Below are 18,385 nucleotides of genomic sequence, written 5' to 3'. Positions count from 1 at the left end.
CAGTAGCTATCTCCCGAACCAGTGTCGCTGGCGCGCAGAGCACGGCGTTCATCCTGGTGTAGCGGAGGCTACAGCCCGCCAACTCCCGAGCCCGGCGGTACAGCGCGTAGGCGCGGTATTCCCGGGGACGTAGTGGAGGCTTTTCAGTGCATAACCGAAGGCCAGACCAAGTCAAAGAGGTGGAAGGCTTGACGACGGATCAACGAAGAGGAACCCCGGCAACGAGAGCAACAGCGGAAACACCAGCAACGGAGGAGATCACCAGGACGGCCGAAGGATACACCAAGGGTCACCAAGGGTACACCAAGGGTCATTCCCGGGAACCCGCGTAAATCACCATTGTAAGCAGAAAGAGCAGAGAATAAAGAGACTGCACAACGGAAAGCTATTTGTATTATTTTCTGGGCTTGGGCAATCACGTCGAATCTATAAATTCGGTGGAACGGTTCCGCGAAACTCTGTGAGCTAGCCGCGGCAAATTGTGGTGAGCGGAAGCAGAAATAACAGTTCGTTACAGAACAGAAAATCTCAAGTTTTAATCAATTGAGGTTAATTATCACGAAGCTGGAACGGTGGAATTAAAACCGCGGCTCGATTCAGACAGAAGAAATTTTCGACTTTAATTATTGAGTGGCCGGAAAGGTGAATTAAAAAACCTGGCCCTTTGCTCGGACGGAAAATAAGAATTAAATAAATTTTAGTAGTTATAATTATAAATAAATAAATTTATAATTTATTGTTTTGTTTAAATTTATTTGGTTATATATTTCCTTAAATTGGAGGCAGAAAATATTTGGAAATAAATGGGCATGCAAGTTAAATTGTTTGTAGTTCGGTGAATTAAAAAAATGTAAATTTTATTTTTTAATTATACAACTTGGTGTTAAACCTTTATTTAATAAACGCAAAAATTACAAGACACTTTTGGTTTTTTCTTAAATACTTTTGTCAACCGTTCGCGGTCTCGGTCAAAATAGGACTGACTTCTTAATTCTAAATCTGATCCAAAGAACCTCGGCCATCAGTTGTGTTTAGATTAGAGGCTTAAGATGAAAATGTCGCATCTTATTGTGAAATTCGATTAACTGATCGATGCAATTTGGTGGGTACTTGAAACGCTAAATGCGTAATTGATTGGGCTTCGGAGAGAAGCTGATGTTTACTTTTGATTTTGATTTGTTTATGGGGAGCCGAGAATGGACCTCAGAGCCAAAGACAAAGCCGAAAGTAAATGCAGAGTTTGAAAATATTGTTTATAAAATTCATAAGTGGAAAGCCATAAGTGGCCTGGATTTATGGGTTGGATAACACAGTGCGACAAAAAAAGAAAAATTGGAGGAACTTTTGAAAAGACCTAGTAGGAATTGTTCATTAGGTCGAGTATAGTATAAAACCATGTTTGAAATTTTTCAAACACCCTCAAAATCTTGATTTATTTGGAAAAAACTGGTTTTCGGGACTTTTTTGCTCTTAAAAATTCCTAAACGCGTAATTTTAAACCGATTTTAAAATTTTTTTCGTTTTTCGATAGGTAAATGTTGGAGCTTTTGAAAAAAAATAGATCTTTAATTTATTTCAACAAAAGGTATTACATTTTTACGCAAGAAACTGACATTTTTGAATTTTTGCAGTGTTTTTCGGACTTTGACGCTATTTTTTCGGTACAACTTCCAAGAAATGGTATCATTTTTGACACATATCAATATTTTATATTGTAATATATCAATATACGAGACCAATTTCATTTCGAAATTATGAAAATTGTTGAAGTTATAACACTTTTCCCAAAACAAGTCAGACCAATCATGCTGGCGTTCCGGAGCAATAGCGTGCCCTTCCATTCCGCCTATTCCTTTCTTTCACACACTTTTACTCCGGAGCGCTGGTAAAATTGCACTGACTTAGTTCAATAATTATAATAAGTGGCCTGGATTTATAGATTTTTCTGGTTCAGGCCGATGTTTTTTGGTTACAAATAATATAACATTTTTGTATTTTATAATAAGTGAAAGAATCAAATATATAATGATTAAAACTAATAATATAAATTTAAGTGATATTTTAGTATTCTTAATTTTAACGAAAGGGCTTAAAATGTTTATATTATCTAAAGAAAGATCAGAGCTATTTGATAATATGTAATCGGATATTTCATAATTTTTGAAGTGGTTCGTAGTAACGTATTCAAAAATTTTATTTTCCAAATTGGTATATGAGATATTATTAATTTTAGTTGTACCATTAAATGTTATTAAAAACGAACCGTTTAAATGGGAGTTGTTAACAATATTGTCCCCATTTATAAGAATGGCACCATCTTGTATGATGTCTATTTTTTTATTTTTTTCTCTTATTTTTTTACAGGTTGATTTTTTCACAATTTAATAATCGGGTAAAACAAGTTTTTTTGTTACTTAGAGTGCAATAATTATTAAAAAGTTCGATTTTCAATGCAATGCGATTTTAAAAGAAGATTTGTCCATTAAATCAGCTATAATTATTGGTTTTTGTTCATGTTTTAATATTTCCAAGATGTCATCATTGTTTAAGATTTTGGTATTAAAAACGTCTATTTTTCTATTTCTATTGTTGATTATTATTTTGTTGGGTAAATTTTCCTTAACTATTTGTTTTTTATATCTGGTTTTAAGTTTATTTCTTTCCCCGTGTTTCTTTTCATAGACTACCTGTCCTACATGATATTCTTTTTCTTTTCTGTTTTCATTATGTGTTTCCAACATTTTCTCTTGAGTATTTTTCAAAAGTTCAGGAATGTTGTCGTGCTCTATTTTATTATATAATACGTAAAAAGGTTTTTGGTTTGTTGTAGAAGGAATGCTCTGATTATATTCTTGAGCGGCTCTTATTATTATTTCGGAAAAGTCAGTTAAATTAAATTCTTCTTTAATGCATCGAGCTAATTATGTTAATGTAGAATGTGCCCTTTCAACCTGTCCGTTTGACGTGCTGTGCCTCGGGTCTGCGTAATGTAAAGTTAAATTGCACCTTTGTGCGAAAGATTTAAATTGGGCCGAGGTAAAGCTCGGTTCATTATCGGTCATTATTACTTTTGCTTGTGGAAAATGCGGCTCGTTGTTAATAACAGTTGTTGTTTAAATTGATTTAACGGTTTACGGGTCTCTTGTATTACATTTTCAAAACTACTTTCAGCTGAATGCTGTGTGTTCTGATCTGAGTCTGACTGGTCTGTTTGTTCTATATCGCTGTCAGTAATATTATTTATCTGTATATTATTTATTATTTTGTTGTACCGGGCTTAAATGTTATTTTCGGCGTAAAACTTTGTATGAAAGAATACCATCCTTTCATATCTACATTGGGATTTTTATCCGAAATTGTGTAAGATAAAGTTTGATGGTCGGTTTGAATTTCAATTCCAATTACTCCGTATAAGTAATTTCTTAGATTTTTAAGAGCCCATACTATCGCTAAAAGTTCCTTCTTATTAGTCGCATAAGCTTGTTCTGTTTTAGACAAGGTTTTTGAAATAAAAGTAATTGGTTTTCCTTCTTGAGATAAAACTGAACCAATTGCGACGTCTGAAGCGTCGGTGGTCAAGGTAAATTTTTTATTATAGTCCGGTTGAACTAGTTCTACTTGAGCAATGAGATTTTCTTTCAGCTCGTAAAAAGCTTTAATTGCTGGTTCATCCAGCTGAATTAACATTTTTGTTGACATTCTTTTTGAGATTTTGCCATTATGACCTCCAAGATATTTTGTTAGAGGTTTGGCTATGAAGGCGTAGTTTGAAACAAATTTTCTATAATAGCCCGTAAAACCTAGGAAACTTCTTAGTTCCCGAATATTTTCTAGAAGCGGATATTTACTAATGGTTTCAATTTTCTCTGGGTCTGTCTTGATGACGTTATAGGATACAATGTGTTCTAGAGAACGGGTTTCGCGTTTGAAAAACTTAGATTTTTCTAAAGAGATTTTCATGTTTGCCCTCAATAATATATTTATAATTCTGTTTAGATCTGTATAGTGTTGTTCAATTGAGTTTGAGAATATTATGATGTCGTCCATATAGACATGACACGTTTTCCCTATTTGTTCTCTTAGAATATCGTCCATTGCTCTCTGAAAGATTCTTGGTGCATTTGTTAATCCGAATGGCATTCTTAAAAATTCGTATTTTCCATTATTTATTGAAAAGGCTGTTTTTTCGACATCAGATTCTTTCATTAGTATCTGATGAAATCCTGACTCTAAATCTATTGTTGAAAAATATCTTGCTTTTCCCAAATTTGATAGAATTACTGATGGGTCTTTCATTGGGTACCTGTCAGGTATAGTACTTTCATTCAATTTTTTGTAATCAATGACGAGTCTTAATTTACGGCTTCCGTCTTGATTCTCTCCTTTCTTTGGGACTACCAGAAGTGGTGAATTGTAAGGGCTTCTGCTAGGCCTTATTATTTTTTCTGATAACATTCTTTTGATTTCGCTATTCACGAAATCGTTGACAGATAGAGCATACGGATATTGCTTCCCGTATATTAGCCTATCGTGGATAAGATTTATTTCCCCCTTTATGTCTGTTCCAAAAGGAATTTGCATATTTATCTTTGAATGCTCCTTTTCAATAAAGTTAACTATCTTTTCCCTCAATCCGCCTAATTGGTCGGTACCTATATTATTTATTTGATTTTTGACGGTATTTACTTCGTCGGCACTCTCAGGATTTTAAATTCCCAAGATATTTTTATTTTTATTGACGGATATTTCTACGTCGGCGATCTCAGGATTTTTAATTCCCAAGATGTTTTTATTTTTATTGACGGATATTTCTACGTCGGCGTTCTCGGGATTTTTAATTCCCAAGCTTTTCTCTCTATTTTCCACATATAATGAATCTGTGTTTTCGCTACCAATATCATCAAAATACTTTTTTTATAATAAATTCTTTTAACGGAAGAATATTATTTTCTTCAATTAAACGTATTTCGTTTTTCTCCTCATTATCATAATATTTTAACTTCTCCTGTTTCCCATTATATTCCAATTCTTTTCCGATTCTTTTATGTATATTTATTATAGCTTCAATTTTTCTTAATAAATTGAATCCAATTAGAATATCAGATTCTAAACCTTCGATTTCATAAAATAATTGTTTTGTTTCAAATATATTTATAATATGGTAATACCTAATAATTGAGTAGCCATGAACTGTTGTTACCTTTTTGTATATTGGTAGCTCGTTTTTATTTTCAAAAATTCCCCTTTTTATGTAACAAGCAGTGGCTCCTGTATCTATTAAAACTTTTAGCTGCTTCTTGGTTTTTCGATCTATCCTATTTAAATAAGGCATTCCTCTGTAGGGGTCTGGTCTAAAAAATGGTCTTCATTGATATTATTTAATCTGGTTACTTTATTATCTGGCTGACTTTCTGTTCCATCTGATTCCTTTTTTTGAGGTTGAGTTTGCTCTCTATTTTGATTTGTGTTATAAAAATTTGAACGATTTTTATTTTGATATTAATTATTATTATATCTACCTTGATTATCGTTTGCCTGCCAATTATTATATCTTCCTTGGTTACTATTTGCCTGCCAATTTTGGCTCGGCTGCCGATTGTTATTAGATTTATTCTGGAGTTGAATCGGTGGATCAACATCCATTGGCTCGATAGCTTGTTGCTTATGATTATTATTTTGATTATTATTTTGCCAAAAATTTCGCTTTTGTGGCCAATTGTAATTTTGGTTATGTTTAAAATATTTCCCATTTTAGTGGTATTATTATTTTGCCGTATTTGATCAAATCGTAAGTTGTTTCCCCGATATTTACTTTCATTTTTAAATCCATTAAACCTATTTGCGAATTGAGCACGGAAGTTGTTTGATTCTAATTCCTAGACCTTTGCCAAAGCTTTGGGCAAATCTGGTGGATTTAATGAAAAAAGAGTTTCTGAAATAGATCCTTAAGTCCGGATATAAATACTCGTAGAGCATTTTCCCTTATTGAATTGTTTGTTTCTTTGGTAATTACACTGTCCTTTCCGTATGTCATTATGGTTTTGTTTATTAGTAAGGTCATTTTTTTATTGACTTCGTTATAGTACTCAGTAAGTGTCATTCGTCCTTGCCTGAGGATACTTAGTTCTGACTCGAGAACATGTATTGGTCGTTTGTCACTATATTTAAAGTCCAATCGGGATAAGATTGCTTTAAAGTTTAAAACTGTGCCATGATTGGTAAGAGCATCATGGGCAGCTCCCATAATTTTATTTCGTAAAATTGTCAAGGCGTTAAAATATTGTTCACTTTCAATTTTATAGAGACTCATTACAGTTTCTGCAGCTTCCCTTTAACCTACATATTGTGTTGGTTCCCCTGTGAAATTTGGTTAGGATTTTATCACTTCAAGTGTTGTATCGCATTTTATAGCTGGGTCAATTGTTTGTGTGTTATAATCTTCCACAGTTTTTGCATCTGTGGCTAGCCTTCCTTCTAAACATTCTACTTTCCTGCTAACTTCATTCAATTGAGCGTTTATAAATCTGTTTATCAACTCCACTGTTAAACCGCCGGCTGTGGCTACACTGCCTGCAGAAAAATTTGGTGCTGAACCTCCGGTTGCTATTGTTAAATTTAATTCACAAAAGCTATTTATCAAATATTCCAGATTTATTCTTTATATTATTTGTTAAATCGCGAATCTTACTTTTTGCAATATATAAATCTTATATTATTTTTATTTTTATTTTTATATTATTATAATCTTTAATTTTTTATAATTTTAAATTAATTCTTCTGTGTGGTTGATCGTCCTTCCTGGATACAGTTGATAAATGGATAGAGAATGTCCTGTCTTCCTTCTTTGGTTTTTCTTAATGGAGTGAGTTGTCGTTTTTATTTGAGAATGTCCGGCCTTCCTTCCTTGGTTTTTCTTGTTGGAGTTGTCGTTTTATTTGTTTTTGTTGTTCTTGTTTTTTTTTTTTTTTTTTTTTTTTTTTGTGCGTTCATTTTTTTAGTTTTGTGTTCTTGTAATTGTTTGGTTTAAAATTTCGGTCCACCTTTGTTTTAATTCACTCTTTATGGATTATTTCATTAATTAATTTCCATTTACTTTGTTGTTAACGATCACTGTCACTTGGTAGTGTCGTTTGGTGGATGTTTTAATTTTTCCACTAAAAATGTTGAGTTGTTGACCGCGCGAGTTCCGTTTATGTTTAACTTATTTTTCATTAAACAATTTTTTGGAGCTTATAAAGAACGCGGCCCCACGTTCGGTGAATTTAAATAAATTTTATTTTTTAATTATACAACTTGGTGTTAAACCTTTATTTATTAAACTTAATTATTACAAGACACTTTTGATTTTTCTTAAATATTTTTTGTCAACCGTTCGCGGTCTCGGTCAAAATAGGACTGACTTCTTAATTGTAAATCTGATCCAAAGAACCTCGGCCATCAGTTGTGTTTAGATTAGAGGCTTAAGATGAAAATGTCGCATCTTATTGTGAAATTCGATTAACTGATCGATGCAATTTGGTGAGTACTTGAAACGCAAAATGCGTAATTGATTGGGCTTCGGAGGGAAGCTGATGTTTACTTTTGATTTTGATTTGTTTATGGGGAACCGAGATCGGACCTCAGAGCCAAAGACAAAGCCGAAAGCAAATGCAGAGTTTGAAAATATTGTTTATAAGATTCATAAGTGGAAAGCCATAAGTGGCCTGGATTTAAGGGTTGGATAATTGAGTCAAAGACAAAGCCAAAGGCAAATGCAGAGATTGAAAATATTGTTTATAAAAGCCATAAGTGGCCTGTATTTACGGGTTGGATAACTTGCATGTCCATATATTTCCAAATATTTTCTGCCTCCGATTTCAGGATATATATAACCAACAAAATTTATTATATACAGTCTTATACAGTTACATATACAGTCCACTTATCAACGTTCCACTGTGCCAACATATGCCCCACATGCCCTTACATATATTCGTACTTGCATGCATGTCCATATATATATTTCCATATATTTTCTGCCTTCAATTTCACTGATAAAATTACATAAAAATCAAATTTAGTAAAACCGCCAATTACAAAACGCCATTTCTCTACAAATTCGTGATTGTGTCGCTTAAATTCGCGACCCAGCCGAGTTGTGTTTTTTGGTGCTGTTTTTTTGCTTTGGGGTACGTACAGGTACAACTTCAAACAAAAAAAATAAATTAATTATAAATTTTATATATTAATAATTATAACCACCACAATTTATTTAATTATTATTTCCGTTGGAGCGAAGGGCCAGTTTTGTTTTAAGTCACCTTTCCGGCCACTCAACAATTAAAATTATTAAAAAAAAATTTAAGGTTTCAATTCCGCCTAGAATCTCAACAAACCTCGTCCCCTTCGGTTTTTTTTTGGGTTCCTGAAGTTTTTTTCCAAATTCGAATTGTGCCGCATACGACGTTCCTTTCGACATCGGCGCTACTAATTCCCACTTGTGCCTTGTAATCGCATTTCATCCGCGATCTCAGGATTCTCGTCACATTAGTGTGACCGGCCACCGCTTCGTACGAGGCACCCATTGCGCAAGTCAGTCGATTGGTGTCTGAGAATGCCCACGGGATACGACCAAAAGCCACGTCCGATCCCAACCATCTGTTTGGACAGATCTCAATCCGCTTCTCCGCGGACGCCTCTTTTAAAGCCTAAGACGACCAGTGCCATTCCAAGGGCAAAGAGTGACGAATCCGTCAATACAATCCCCGGTCCACAGAGGCAGACTCGCTCCATTGCAAAATTGGCTCAAAGTGCGGTCGAAGTTGCGCTGAAAAAGTTCATTGGCACAACAGATCGAATTAGCAAATTTGAGGCTAACATAAATACTTCGGGCGTCCCAGAAACGGAAATAGGCTCCCAATACACGTGCGAAGTCCATCGGGACCAAATTCGGGCACTGTGGGAGAAGGTGGAGAAGATCTATGAGAGCTGCTCCGATTTGCTAGCCGTGTCCGACGACAATGCGGCCACCCCGACAGTGCTGGAAACGAATACAGCTATTGATACTCAGTCTATTCGAGGTGTATTGGCCAGCTTCGGGATAAAATTACCTCCCAATCCACTCAGGCTCAGGCCTCCAGTGGATACCGAGGTCTTTGCGGGTGATTATCTTCGATGGCCCACCATCAGAGACTTGCTTACGGTCATTTACATCCAAAACTCGAGGCTCACACCGGTAGAGAAGTTGTTCCACTTGCTGTCCAAAACAAGTGGTGACGCCCACGCCATTGTTTCTAAGGCTCCGCTTACCCATGAGGCGTTTGTCGCAGCGTGGCAAAGCCCCACAGACCGCTTTGAGAACCGGCGGCTATTGGTCAATAGCCAGTTGAAGATCCTTTTCAACATCCAGGCTATTTCTCAAGAGTCCGGGGTCGCGCTGAGCTGCAAGCCACCATTCACAGTTGTCTGACAGCCTTAGAAATGTCCTCCAACAATGTTGAGGCTTGGGACTGTCACATGGTATTTATGATTTCCTCAAAGCTCCTCAAAGTCACACTTTCTATGTGGGAGTAATCCGTACATAATAAGGCCGAAATTCCAACATGGAAGATAGATAACTTCCTGACAGAGCGCCATCAAACTCTGGAGGCCATCGACGACGTCAGGCCTAGTGGCTCCGTGCAATTTCCGCCACGGTCGGGACTTCCTACTGCCCCTGCTCGGGGGCTTAATTCATACGAGACTCGCGTGGTTCCGAGCCAAAAGGGCTGCAATCTCTGTTCGAGGGAGGACCACCCCATTCGTTTATGTCCACGTTTCGTAGAAATGGATGTAAATGGGCGCTCTGACTACATTAAGAGAAAGCAGTTGTGTTTAAACTTTTTTGCCCGAGGGCGCCAGCAGGAGGCTGCACGAGCGCCCATACCTGCTTCACATGCCACAGCCGACACCACACCCTTCTGCACCGCGGCAATCCGTTCGCCACCGCTCCAAGCCCGCCTACCGCTCCAAATCCGCCTACGCCGCCTACCGCTCCAAGTTCGCCCACGCCAGCAAACGGCTCAGAGGACCAGTCGGATGTGCAGGTGTGTTTCGCTTCCGGGTCAGGAGCCGTCCTACTAGGCACGGCCCTTTTCAACATTCGGGGTGCACCGTCCAGGCACGAGCACTGATAGACTCAGGCTCCGAAGCGACTTTCATAACGGAACGACTGTTCAACCTTGTCTAGTTTCCCTTCAAGACGATTCAAGCCCAAGTTTCCGGCCTTAATCAGACCATTTCCGCGCAGCCTACTAAATTGTGCCATTTCTCCATTCAGTTGCCGTCTAGACCCGGGCTACAATTAGAGACTGCGGCTTACGTTCTTCCGCAGTTGGCAGAAAATCTGCCACTATACCCGATTCCGCGAGATCGTCTCAAGGGGCTGCCCGACATTCCCCTGGCGGACCCCAACTTCTTTGAGAGCTCCAAAGTCGATGTGTAATTAGGAGCTGACATTCTTCCGTCCATTCCGTCCCTCCTCGGTAATTCCAAGGCTAACATCTGCGGGTCGCTTCTCGGTCAGGAGACCATTTTTGGATGGGTGCTGACAGGCCCATTATCTCCATCCCGCAGCGTGTCTGTTTTTTCCGCACGAGTTGGTCGCAGCCTCGGTGACTCACTGGATCAAGGAGAGGTGTCCAGTTCGGAATCAAATTCAGGTTGCGAGCACAATTCTGTCTCCACTACTTCTTCAATTAACGCATCGCATCACGCTGCACGGTGGCAATCAGCTGATGATCCGTCTGATCCGGGCCAAATTCTGGATTCCAAGGTCATATTTAGCACGATGTCGCCACGCCCACGCAACGCCCAGACACTGGAGAGTCTGCAATGGGATGCATCCATTGAAGAATTGTCTGCGCTTCCTACGCCTTAATGCCGAGAAGCGGCTCCGCGCGGTTCTCGTGAACCGGTATTGCTCGAGCTGCCTGGCCCACGAGCACTCCGACGGATCCTGTCGGCGTGGGGACGGATGTAAGACGTGTGGTCAGGATCACCCCACGCCGCTGCTGGACCTCGTTGAGAAGCCGCGGGCTCGGCGCAAGGCACGTCTTCCGCCACTGGCCGGCAGTGGTCAAGCGCTCCACTGCCTTCTGCCGCCACTCATCGGGTGCGTCCACCGCTCGTCCGCCCGCGTCATCCGCGCCTAGGCAATTTTCCGCCTCTCCTTGAGGGCCCACCGGAATTCGGATCTTCGACACGGGGGCCTTCATCGACCCGTGTACGCCCTCGAGCTGCAGTGATGCATCGCTAGCGACGAGGGACCTTTTTTTTTTTTTGGATTGCGCCATTGAGGTGAAAATCCATCATAGATACTACCCAGTGGCTTACCCAGTCTTATTGCTCCTGGGAGCTACACATGAGTTCCACAAGCTGCTCCTGATCTGGTAGCGATCCGACGATGGCACGATATCTCCTACAATTGTACAAAATGTGCTCTGGATCCTCGTCTGCTCCTGGGCAGTTGGGGCACTGGACTTTCGTCGTGTCCGAATCTGTGGAGGTATTTTCTGTACCCCCCGTGACCTGTAAGAAACTGGGTAAGCTGGTAACTAACCTGACCGTTATTTCTTCCGATCCACACCTGGATGTTTGGGATTAGCCTGTGCGTCCATCTACCTTTGGTCGTTGAGTCCCCGCTTGTCGAGCTGACCTCATGATGGCCTTTTGGGGTGATTTCCTTCCCCGTTGTCGATTGGATGCGTAGATTTCCTCCGCTTCATTAGCCAGTATATCAATTGGAATCATTCCGGCTAGAACGAGGGCGGCTTCCTCGGATACGATTCTAAAGCCGGATATGACGCCTAGGTCCGCAAGTCGGTACGATGCGCCTAGCTTTTTCTTAAGCCCCTGTTGTCTTCCGACTGACGCAGCCCATATCGGCGCTGCGTACAGCAAGACCGACGTGACGACACTGGCTAAAAGACGACTCCTGCCTTCTTTTGGGCCTCCCACGATTGGCAGATTGGCATCCTTGAAAGTGCTCCTTGGATCCCTGCAGCTTTTATGGTGGAGTACTCCACGTGCGCTCCATAGGACATCCTGTTGTCCAGCATTACCCCTAGGTATTTAATTGCCTCCCTAGACGAGATGCAGCAGTTGGCCACCTGGATAGTAATGTACTCCACCTTCTTCCTGCTCGTGAATAGAACAGCCTCCGTTTTATGTGCTGCTAGGTCCAGTCCAGAGTCAGACATCCAGGTTGAAATTCTCCGTATTCCTTCCCTCGCATTGGATTCCACGTCCTTGATTTCCTTCGCCACCACGAGCAGCGCCAGGTCATCCGCGAAGCCGATGAGTTTTCATCTCGTCGGTAATTGGATCTTGAGTACTTCATCGTACATGATGTTCCAAAGAAGTGGCCCCAGTACCGATCCTTGCGGCACCCCCGCAGTCACCTCATAGGGTTTTGGTCATTCGTGCGTGTCGTACAGCAGTGTCCTATCTGAATGGTAGCTGGATAATATTAGTTGTAGGTATCTAGGAGTGCCTGCCAAGAAGAAGGCTCGTTGGATACGTGTCCAATTAACCGAGTTAAAGGCGTTGCCTGAATCCTGATGGGTCGTCTGTCGCCTTGTTCCTTTTCGGCAGCAGAATGAGGTTCTGCCTCTTCCACTTTTTTGGAAAAGTGCCGTGATGAAGACACTTGTTGAAGGTCTCAGCGAAGACCTCCGGTTTCTCCTGCACGGCCTGCCTCAGGACGGAATTTAACACTCCGTCTGATCCTGAAGTCTTTCCAGCCCTAATCTTTTTTGCCTAGCTCCGGATCTCCTCCTCCGAAACTGGCGTAAACGGCTCCCCATCATCGGCTGGTATTGTCTCCCTTTTTGGCGGGTGCTTCGGGAACAGAGCCTCCACTATTTTCCTTAATAGGGTAGGGCACGTTGGTCTAAGGTGTTCTTGCCCTTTAATCCTTTTCATGACGACCTTGTAGGCTGTGCCCCATAGGTCCACCTCCGCCTCGTTGCAGATTTGTTTAAAGCATTCAAGTTTGCTGTCTCTTAGAGCCCGTTTCAAGGCCCTTTTAGCTGCCTTGAACTCCTCCGTTCTGGTGGTTAGGTCCTCTGAGCCTCTTGCCCTTTGGAAGCGTCTTCTTGCCCGCAGGCAGGCGGTCCATAGTTGCTGAATGTCCTGGTTCCAACAGTATACTGGCGCTCCTCTTCTGCTGGGTTTCCTCCTAGGCATGGCACTGTCGCAAGCATGTGCTAGTGATCCTGAAAGTTCCTCCGCTGCTTCCTCCGGGGAGGATGAAGAAGTCCGGTCCAGCGTCTGCAGGGTTACCGAGAGTGCTTCCCTATCCAAACGCTTTTCCTTCCATTTCGGTCCTGTCACCTTGGGAATCCGTTTCCTACTTACCCCTCCAAGGGTGAAGTGTATGGCCTGGTGGTCGCTGAAAGTAAAATCATCACTAACCTCCCAGTTGCACCTCCTTTTTATGGTAGTGCGCTGCTAACAAAGGTGATGTCGATGAAAGATCCACGTCCTGCCTTGCTGTACGTCAGGCCTTTATTGGCCAAGACCACGTCCAGTTCCGTAAAATGTTCCAGGAGACTAGTGCCCCTCTTGTTCGTTGAAGTCCCCTCCAATGACCACCGGAGATCTGCCTCTTTCATCCACAACCAAGCTTCGTAGCATCCATAGGTATCGCGAGATTTTCCATCTTGGCGGGGCGTAGCAGCTGTAGAATGTAACCCCATTTATTTTGGCCCGGACAAAACCTTCGCTGGATGTCCCAATGTCCTGGGGAGCTGTCTCTGTTGACCACAGAGCCGCTCCCTTGCAACTGCTTGCCAGCCATCCGTTTCCTGGGATGCTCCTATATGGTTCCGAGATGAGGACTACCTGTGTCTGCTCGTCTCTGACCGCCTGCCTAAGCGACTGAGCCGCCTCGCAATGGTTGAGGTTGAGCTGGGTGCACTTCATTAGCTTTTCCTTTGTGAGAGGGCGCTCCTAAACATTGGACATCCGCGCTGAAGAGCGCATCCGCGCTCGCCCCTCTATAAACTTTCGTTGGCCGTCGTCGATCGTCCGATTATTCTTTTCTAAGTTAAGTCAATTTCTTGTAAGCCGCGGAATAAAGCTGAACGCGTTTTTTTTAATTACCCCGAAGACGCCCCCGACTTCTTATTTCATCCTTACTTCTGGAATCTTTTGCGGCAGCAACGCCCCTCTACAACAGCGTACAATAACAGCGATCGCCCCTATCGCCCCTCCTTGTATCCGCCACTGAATGTGGTTCTCGCAATTCCAAACTTCCACAGAGTGCAGCTGGTGGATTTGTTGAAATGAGCCAGCCTGTTTTTTTACCGGTTCTCAGTGTAGAAAATCCACGGTCGGCCTCTTGTGCAGAAGACGCGTTTTGGATGGGTAGTTTCTGGAGGTGGTTGCACCCCAGGGAAGCCTCGTTTGGCTGCTTCATTAAAGGTGATTCCTGCTGACTCCTCAAACAATTTAGACGATCCCCTCGACTATCTTCTCCACGATTCTGGAAACTGGAAACCTGCACTGAGAAGATCGTTCTTAAGCTAAGGAGGAACTCGATTGCGATACCCATTTTTCCCACTTCCGTCTAGAAGAGTGGGGGCAAAACACATACATGTTTAAAATTTGAGTGTTTGCGTAACAGAAAAAAAAAATTAAAGCCGAATAATCACTGAGCGAAAAAAGCGTAGTTTTTGTATTCATTTTTCGAGAATTCAAAAGTTATAATGGGCACTAAAATATTGTAATTTATATTAAAGAAAGCTTTTCTAGCAACAGTTCTTTAAATGGAAATCTTGGCTTCCCTATCTTTATTTTCTATCTTTATTCCCTATCTATTATCTTTATGAAGAAAATTGTTTACTCCCAATTTCTGTGAAAATTTGTCTCAGTGGAAAAATTGGATTTTAAAGTTTGAGTTGTCAAATGAGGCAAAATGGTGACAAATGAGAGAGCTTCTAAAAAAAATTTAGAGTGCTCACACTGTCAGTGTGCCGGCAGCGATGCGGCAGAATTTTCGACCCTATGCACGTGTGCTATGGAAAATGAGAGTTTGCCCACCACTGGTCTAGAATCAGGTGCTTATTTGGTTCTTCCAATGAAACACAGCGTGGAGTTAATGATATCCCTATGTTAGCTTGCTGTAGCGCATCCTCTAGCGAGGTTCTATCTACGATGACATGAAGGCTTTCAAGTCCGACACCGTGGCGTATGAGCCAATACCAGCGTCTTTTCTATCTGTTCGCTTAATTTACCAGCTGGCTAAGGATGAAGGTTCTGGTTTTCCATTCTCGTGTTATCATCTAGAATTTTTATATTGATGACCTTATATCTGGTGCTTGAACGATGACCGAAGCGGTTGAGCCCAGACATCGAGCCTTTTAAACAAGGGTCAGTCACAGTCAAAGAATTGGTGCCAGCATCCCAAAGGTTTTTGAAGGGGTGCCCGAATGTGACAAGGAGTCATACTTAAAACCCGAAACTTCCATATCTTCTTGTTACAGCCTAGGACTCTTCTGCTTTTTGCTTTTATTGCCTTCAGTCCACCACAAAACCCACCAGGAAATCTATCCTTTCTTCCGTCGCTCGGTTTTATGAATCGATGGGCTTTGTAGGTCCGGTCGTTACAAGGGCAAAACTTGTATTGCAGGAACTGTGCAAAAAAAATTTCTTGTCATGAAAACCTTCCCCAATCCATTCTCTACGAGTGGCTGAAATTCGGTTCCGATATCGGCCAAACTTAGCGAATTAAGTTCCCTCGTTCATTCATTTCCAGTCATTTCATTCCAAGGAAAGTTGAAAGTCCTCGGATTCTGATTGTCATGGTCTCATTGTCAGAACTTCGTTTTGGAGTCACACCAACAACTTCGCATCAGAACCTTATTGGCTACGGCTCCGCCCAGGGACATCGCAGCATTGTCAAAGCTTGCCAACTCGTTTCTCCACGGAGAGTGTTCGCCCATATCTCCCAATTTTCCCGCCGCATCCGTCATGAAGGCATTTCTGTCCAGGATTTCCAAGAAGGAACCCATCTGCCGTGGCATGTCGTCCAGCTTACTGAGTTTAAATCCTGCTTGCCTCGCTTGTTCTCTTTGTGGATTAAGCTGGTTGGCTTTGTGTTGACTGACCACTGTAGATTTTCTTGTGGACGTTTTATTTGTACGTGCGTTAACCCGCCAGGCCAGGCCTCTTGTCCACGTATTAATAAATTGTTCAGAGCTTCTCTTGCTTAGCCTCGATTACTTGTATATTCGGCTCCAGGTTTTAGGGTTAAATTGAGCCTAAAATAAATATTGAAATTAACACTGACCTCTTTTATTTATTCGTCCGCTGTTAAAAAATATTAATAGCGTTACATACATGGCTTGGTATTTTGTTGTTTTTTGGTTTTTAGACCAAATATTAGGTGAACAAATCGTGTTGAACGTCAGCACGGGCACACGAATCTTGATAGAAGAGCTGTGCATTATAAATTTATATTTGTAGTTACATCGGCTTTATATCGGCTTCTGTTTTGGCTTTGATGTATGCGGAGATATGAATCTCGTTGGTATCACGGGCAAACCAAGAAAAAAATATATGTTTCGATGAAGGAATCACCTGTATGGGTTTTGGTGTCGCAGTCGGCAACACCAGTCGGTACCGGTGGTCCGTACAGTGGTTTACCCTTTACCATCACCTACCCAGTGATGCCATGGAGGACATATCGGAAAATTGTTCAATTCGGAAGAAGAATTATTCTCAGTTCCAACCCTTGGAGTAGCCAGAGATATGAGCGGCGCAATCGTCGGCTAAGCAGGCTGAAGCGTATCACTAACAGCAATTTCTTACGATTTAGCAACTCTTGTAGTAGCTAAACTTTTAACTTTTAAACTTAAACTTTTTCGTGAAAATCAATGATCAACTCTTTAAATAATTAATAACAGATGTTTGAAAAATTATAATAAACATGAGGAATATTTTCCCATTTTTCTGTAAATGAAAAAAACAGACAAACCCACGAGTAGATGGAAAAACTAGACAAAATATTTTCAGCTGAGAAGAAAAAGAAAAATCTGTTTTGTTAACTACGCGTGTCAATCAGTGCGTATTCAAAATTAGAATGTTGTTTTTCAATTTAGTGAATCAAAATCCCTTCACTATTTCGCAAATTTATCCCAAACTGACAGACGTCAGCAATGAAAGCAGGCAAATTAAACTAAAGAAATTAAGGTAAGAACCTTTATGACACAAGGACAAAGAGGCGCAAAACCGGAAGAAGCAGAAACGAACAATGCTTTGATGAAAATTCAGTGAAAAGTTTCTTTAAATTGAGTATAAAGCTAGTCACGACACGTCTTACGACGCAGTGAGCATAAAATAACACGAACGTTCGTTTAAGAAGTGAGGTTTTGATCATATTATATCGACTCATTTTTCAAAATAATCGTAAAAAAAGAATTTCGGGTCTCTATAAACGAAAAAAGTACTGCCACATACATACGATGAATTTGATTCGAAATTTTCAGCATAATGGTTACGAATCGTAATTAATTTTAATTATTAAAAATAAATTTTTTCCATAAAAATTGAAAAAAAAAATGTATCTTGTTTTTGAATTCGCCATAAAAATTGAACAATTTTTTTCAATTTTTTGGAGACTGTTTTGGGCTTCAATTTTTTTTTTTAACTCATAATCATTATTTACGGTCCCTGGTTACGATTTTAATCATAATACTTATAATATAATATTGATAAATATTCATATATCACCAATTCATGCTTTGAGGCTAAAATCAAAAGTCAATTAGTGTGTGTTTTCAAACACACGAATCGGCTGAAATCGTAACATGAAAGCATGAATTCGGCATCGCATAAACACGTATATTTACTGATTTAATATAAGCAACATTGTTCTGAGTAGAAACACATTCCAAAATAATCTTTTAAGAATTTTTTTATCTGTAAGTATTAGTTTATACTAATCTATAGTTTATGCCCAGTGGTGGGCAAACTCTCATATTACATAGCACTCGAGTATAGGGTAGGAAATTCTGCCGCAGCGCTGCCGGCACACTGACAGTGTGAGCATTCTCAATTTTTTTTAGAAGCTCTCTCATTTGCTCTCATTTTGACTCATTTGACAGCCCAAACTTAAAAAACAAAATGTTTCCACTGAGAAAAATTGGGTTGGAAAAAGAAAAATCGTTCAGAATTTGGGTTGGAAATAGTTTTCTTCATGGAGAATATAGATAGGGAAGCGTAGTTTTTCATTTGTTTAAGAAATGTTGCTAGAAAATATGTCCCATTCAAACTTTTGAAAAATGAAATAAAAAATACGTTTTTTTCGCTCAGTGAATTCTCTGATCTCATTGTTTTTCTCTGCTACTCAAATTTTAAACAT

The 18,385-nt window shown here is 40.4% G+C and overlaps 1 protein-coding gene across 1 annotated transcript; it reads right to left on the bottom strand.

Moving 5' to 3' along the window:
- Positions 1-12,777: 12,777 nt before the first annotated feature.
- LOC138926846 (uncharacterized) lies at positions 12,778-16,046 on the bottom strand. Its single transcript, XM_070282412.1, has 3 exons — positions 15,866-16,046; positions 13,476-13,699; positions 12,778-13,401 (listed from the first exon to the last, which is right to left on the bottom strand). The coding sequence occupies exons 1-3, from the start codon at positions 16,044-16,046 to the stop codon at positions 12,778-12,780; spliced, it is 1,029 nt and encodes a 342-aa protein (XP_070138513.1).
- Positions 16,047-18,385: the final 2,339 nt, after the last annotated feature.

Source organism: Drosophila bipectinata, chromosome 4, assembly GCF_030179905.1.
Source record: "Drosophila bipectinata strain 14024-0381.07 chromosome 4, DbipHiC1v2, whole genome shotgun sequence".
NCBI classification, from domain to species: Eukaryota; Metazoa; Arthropoda; class Insecta; order Diptera; family Drosophilidae; genus Drosophila; species Drosophila bipectinata.
The sequence above is the reverse complement of the archived record's forward strand: the minus strand, read 5'-3'. Positions and strand labels throughout refer to the sequence as shown.

Excerpts from the sequence above, each read along its gene's own strand:
- LOC138926846 (XM_070282412.1), bottom strand. The coding sequence starts at position 16,046 with ATGCCACGGCAGATGGGTTCCTTCTTGGAAATCCTGGACAGAAATGCC. Across the intron at positions 13,700-15,865 it reads TAAGGTTCTGATGCGAAGTT|CTGCTACGCCCCGCCAAGAT; the intron begins GTTGGTGTGACT and ends TACATTCTACAG. Across the intron at positions 13,402-13,475 it reads CTTTCATCGACATCACCTTT|GCCATACACTTCACCCTTGG; the intron begins GTTAGCAGCGCA and ends AGCGACCACCAG.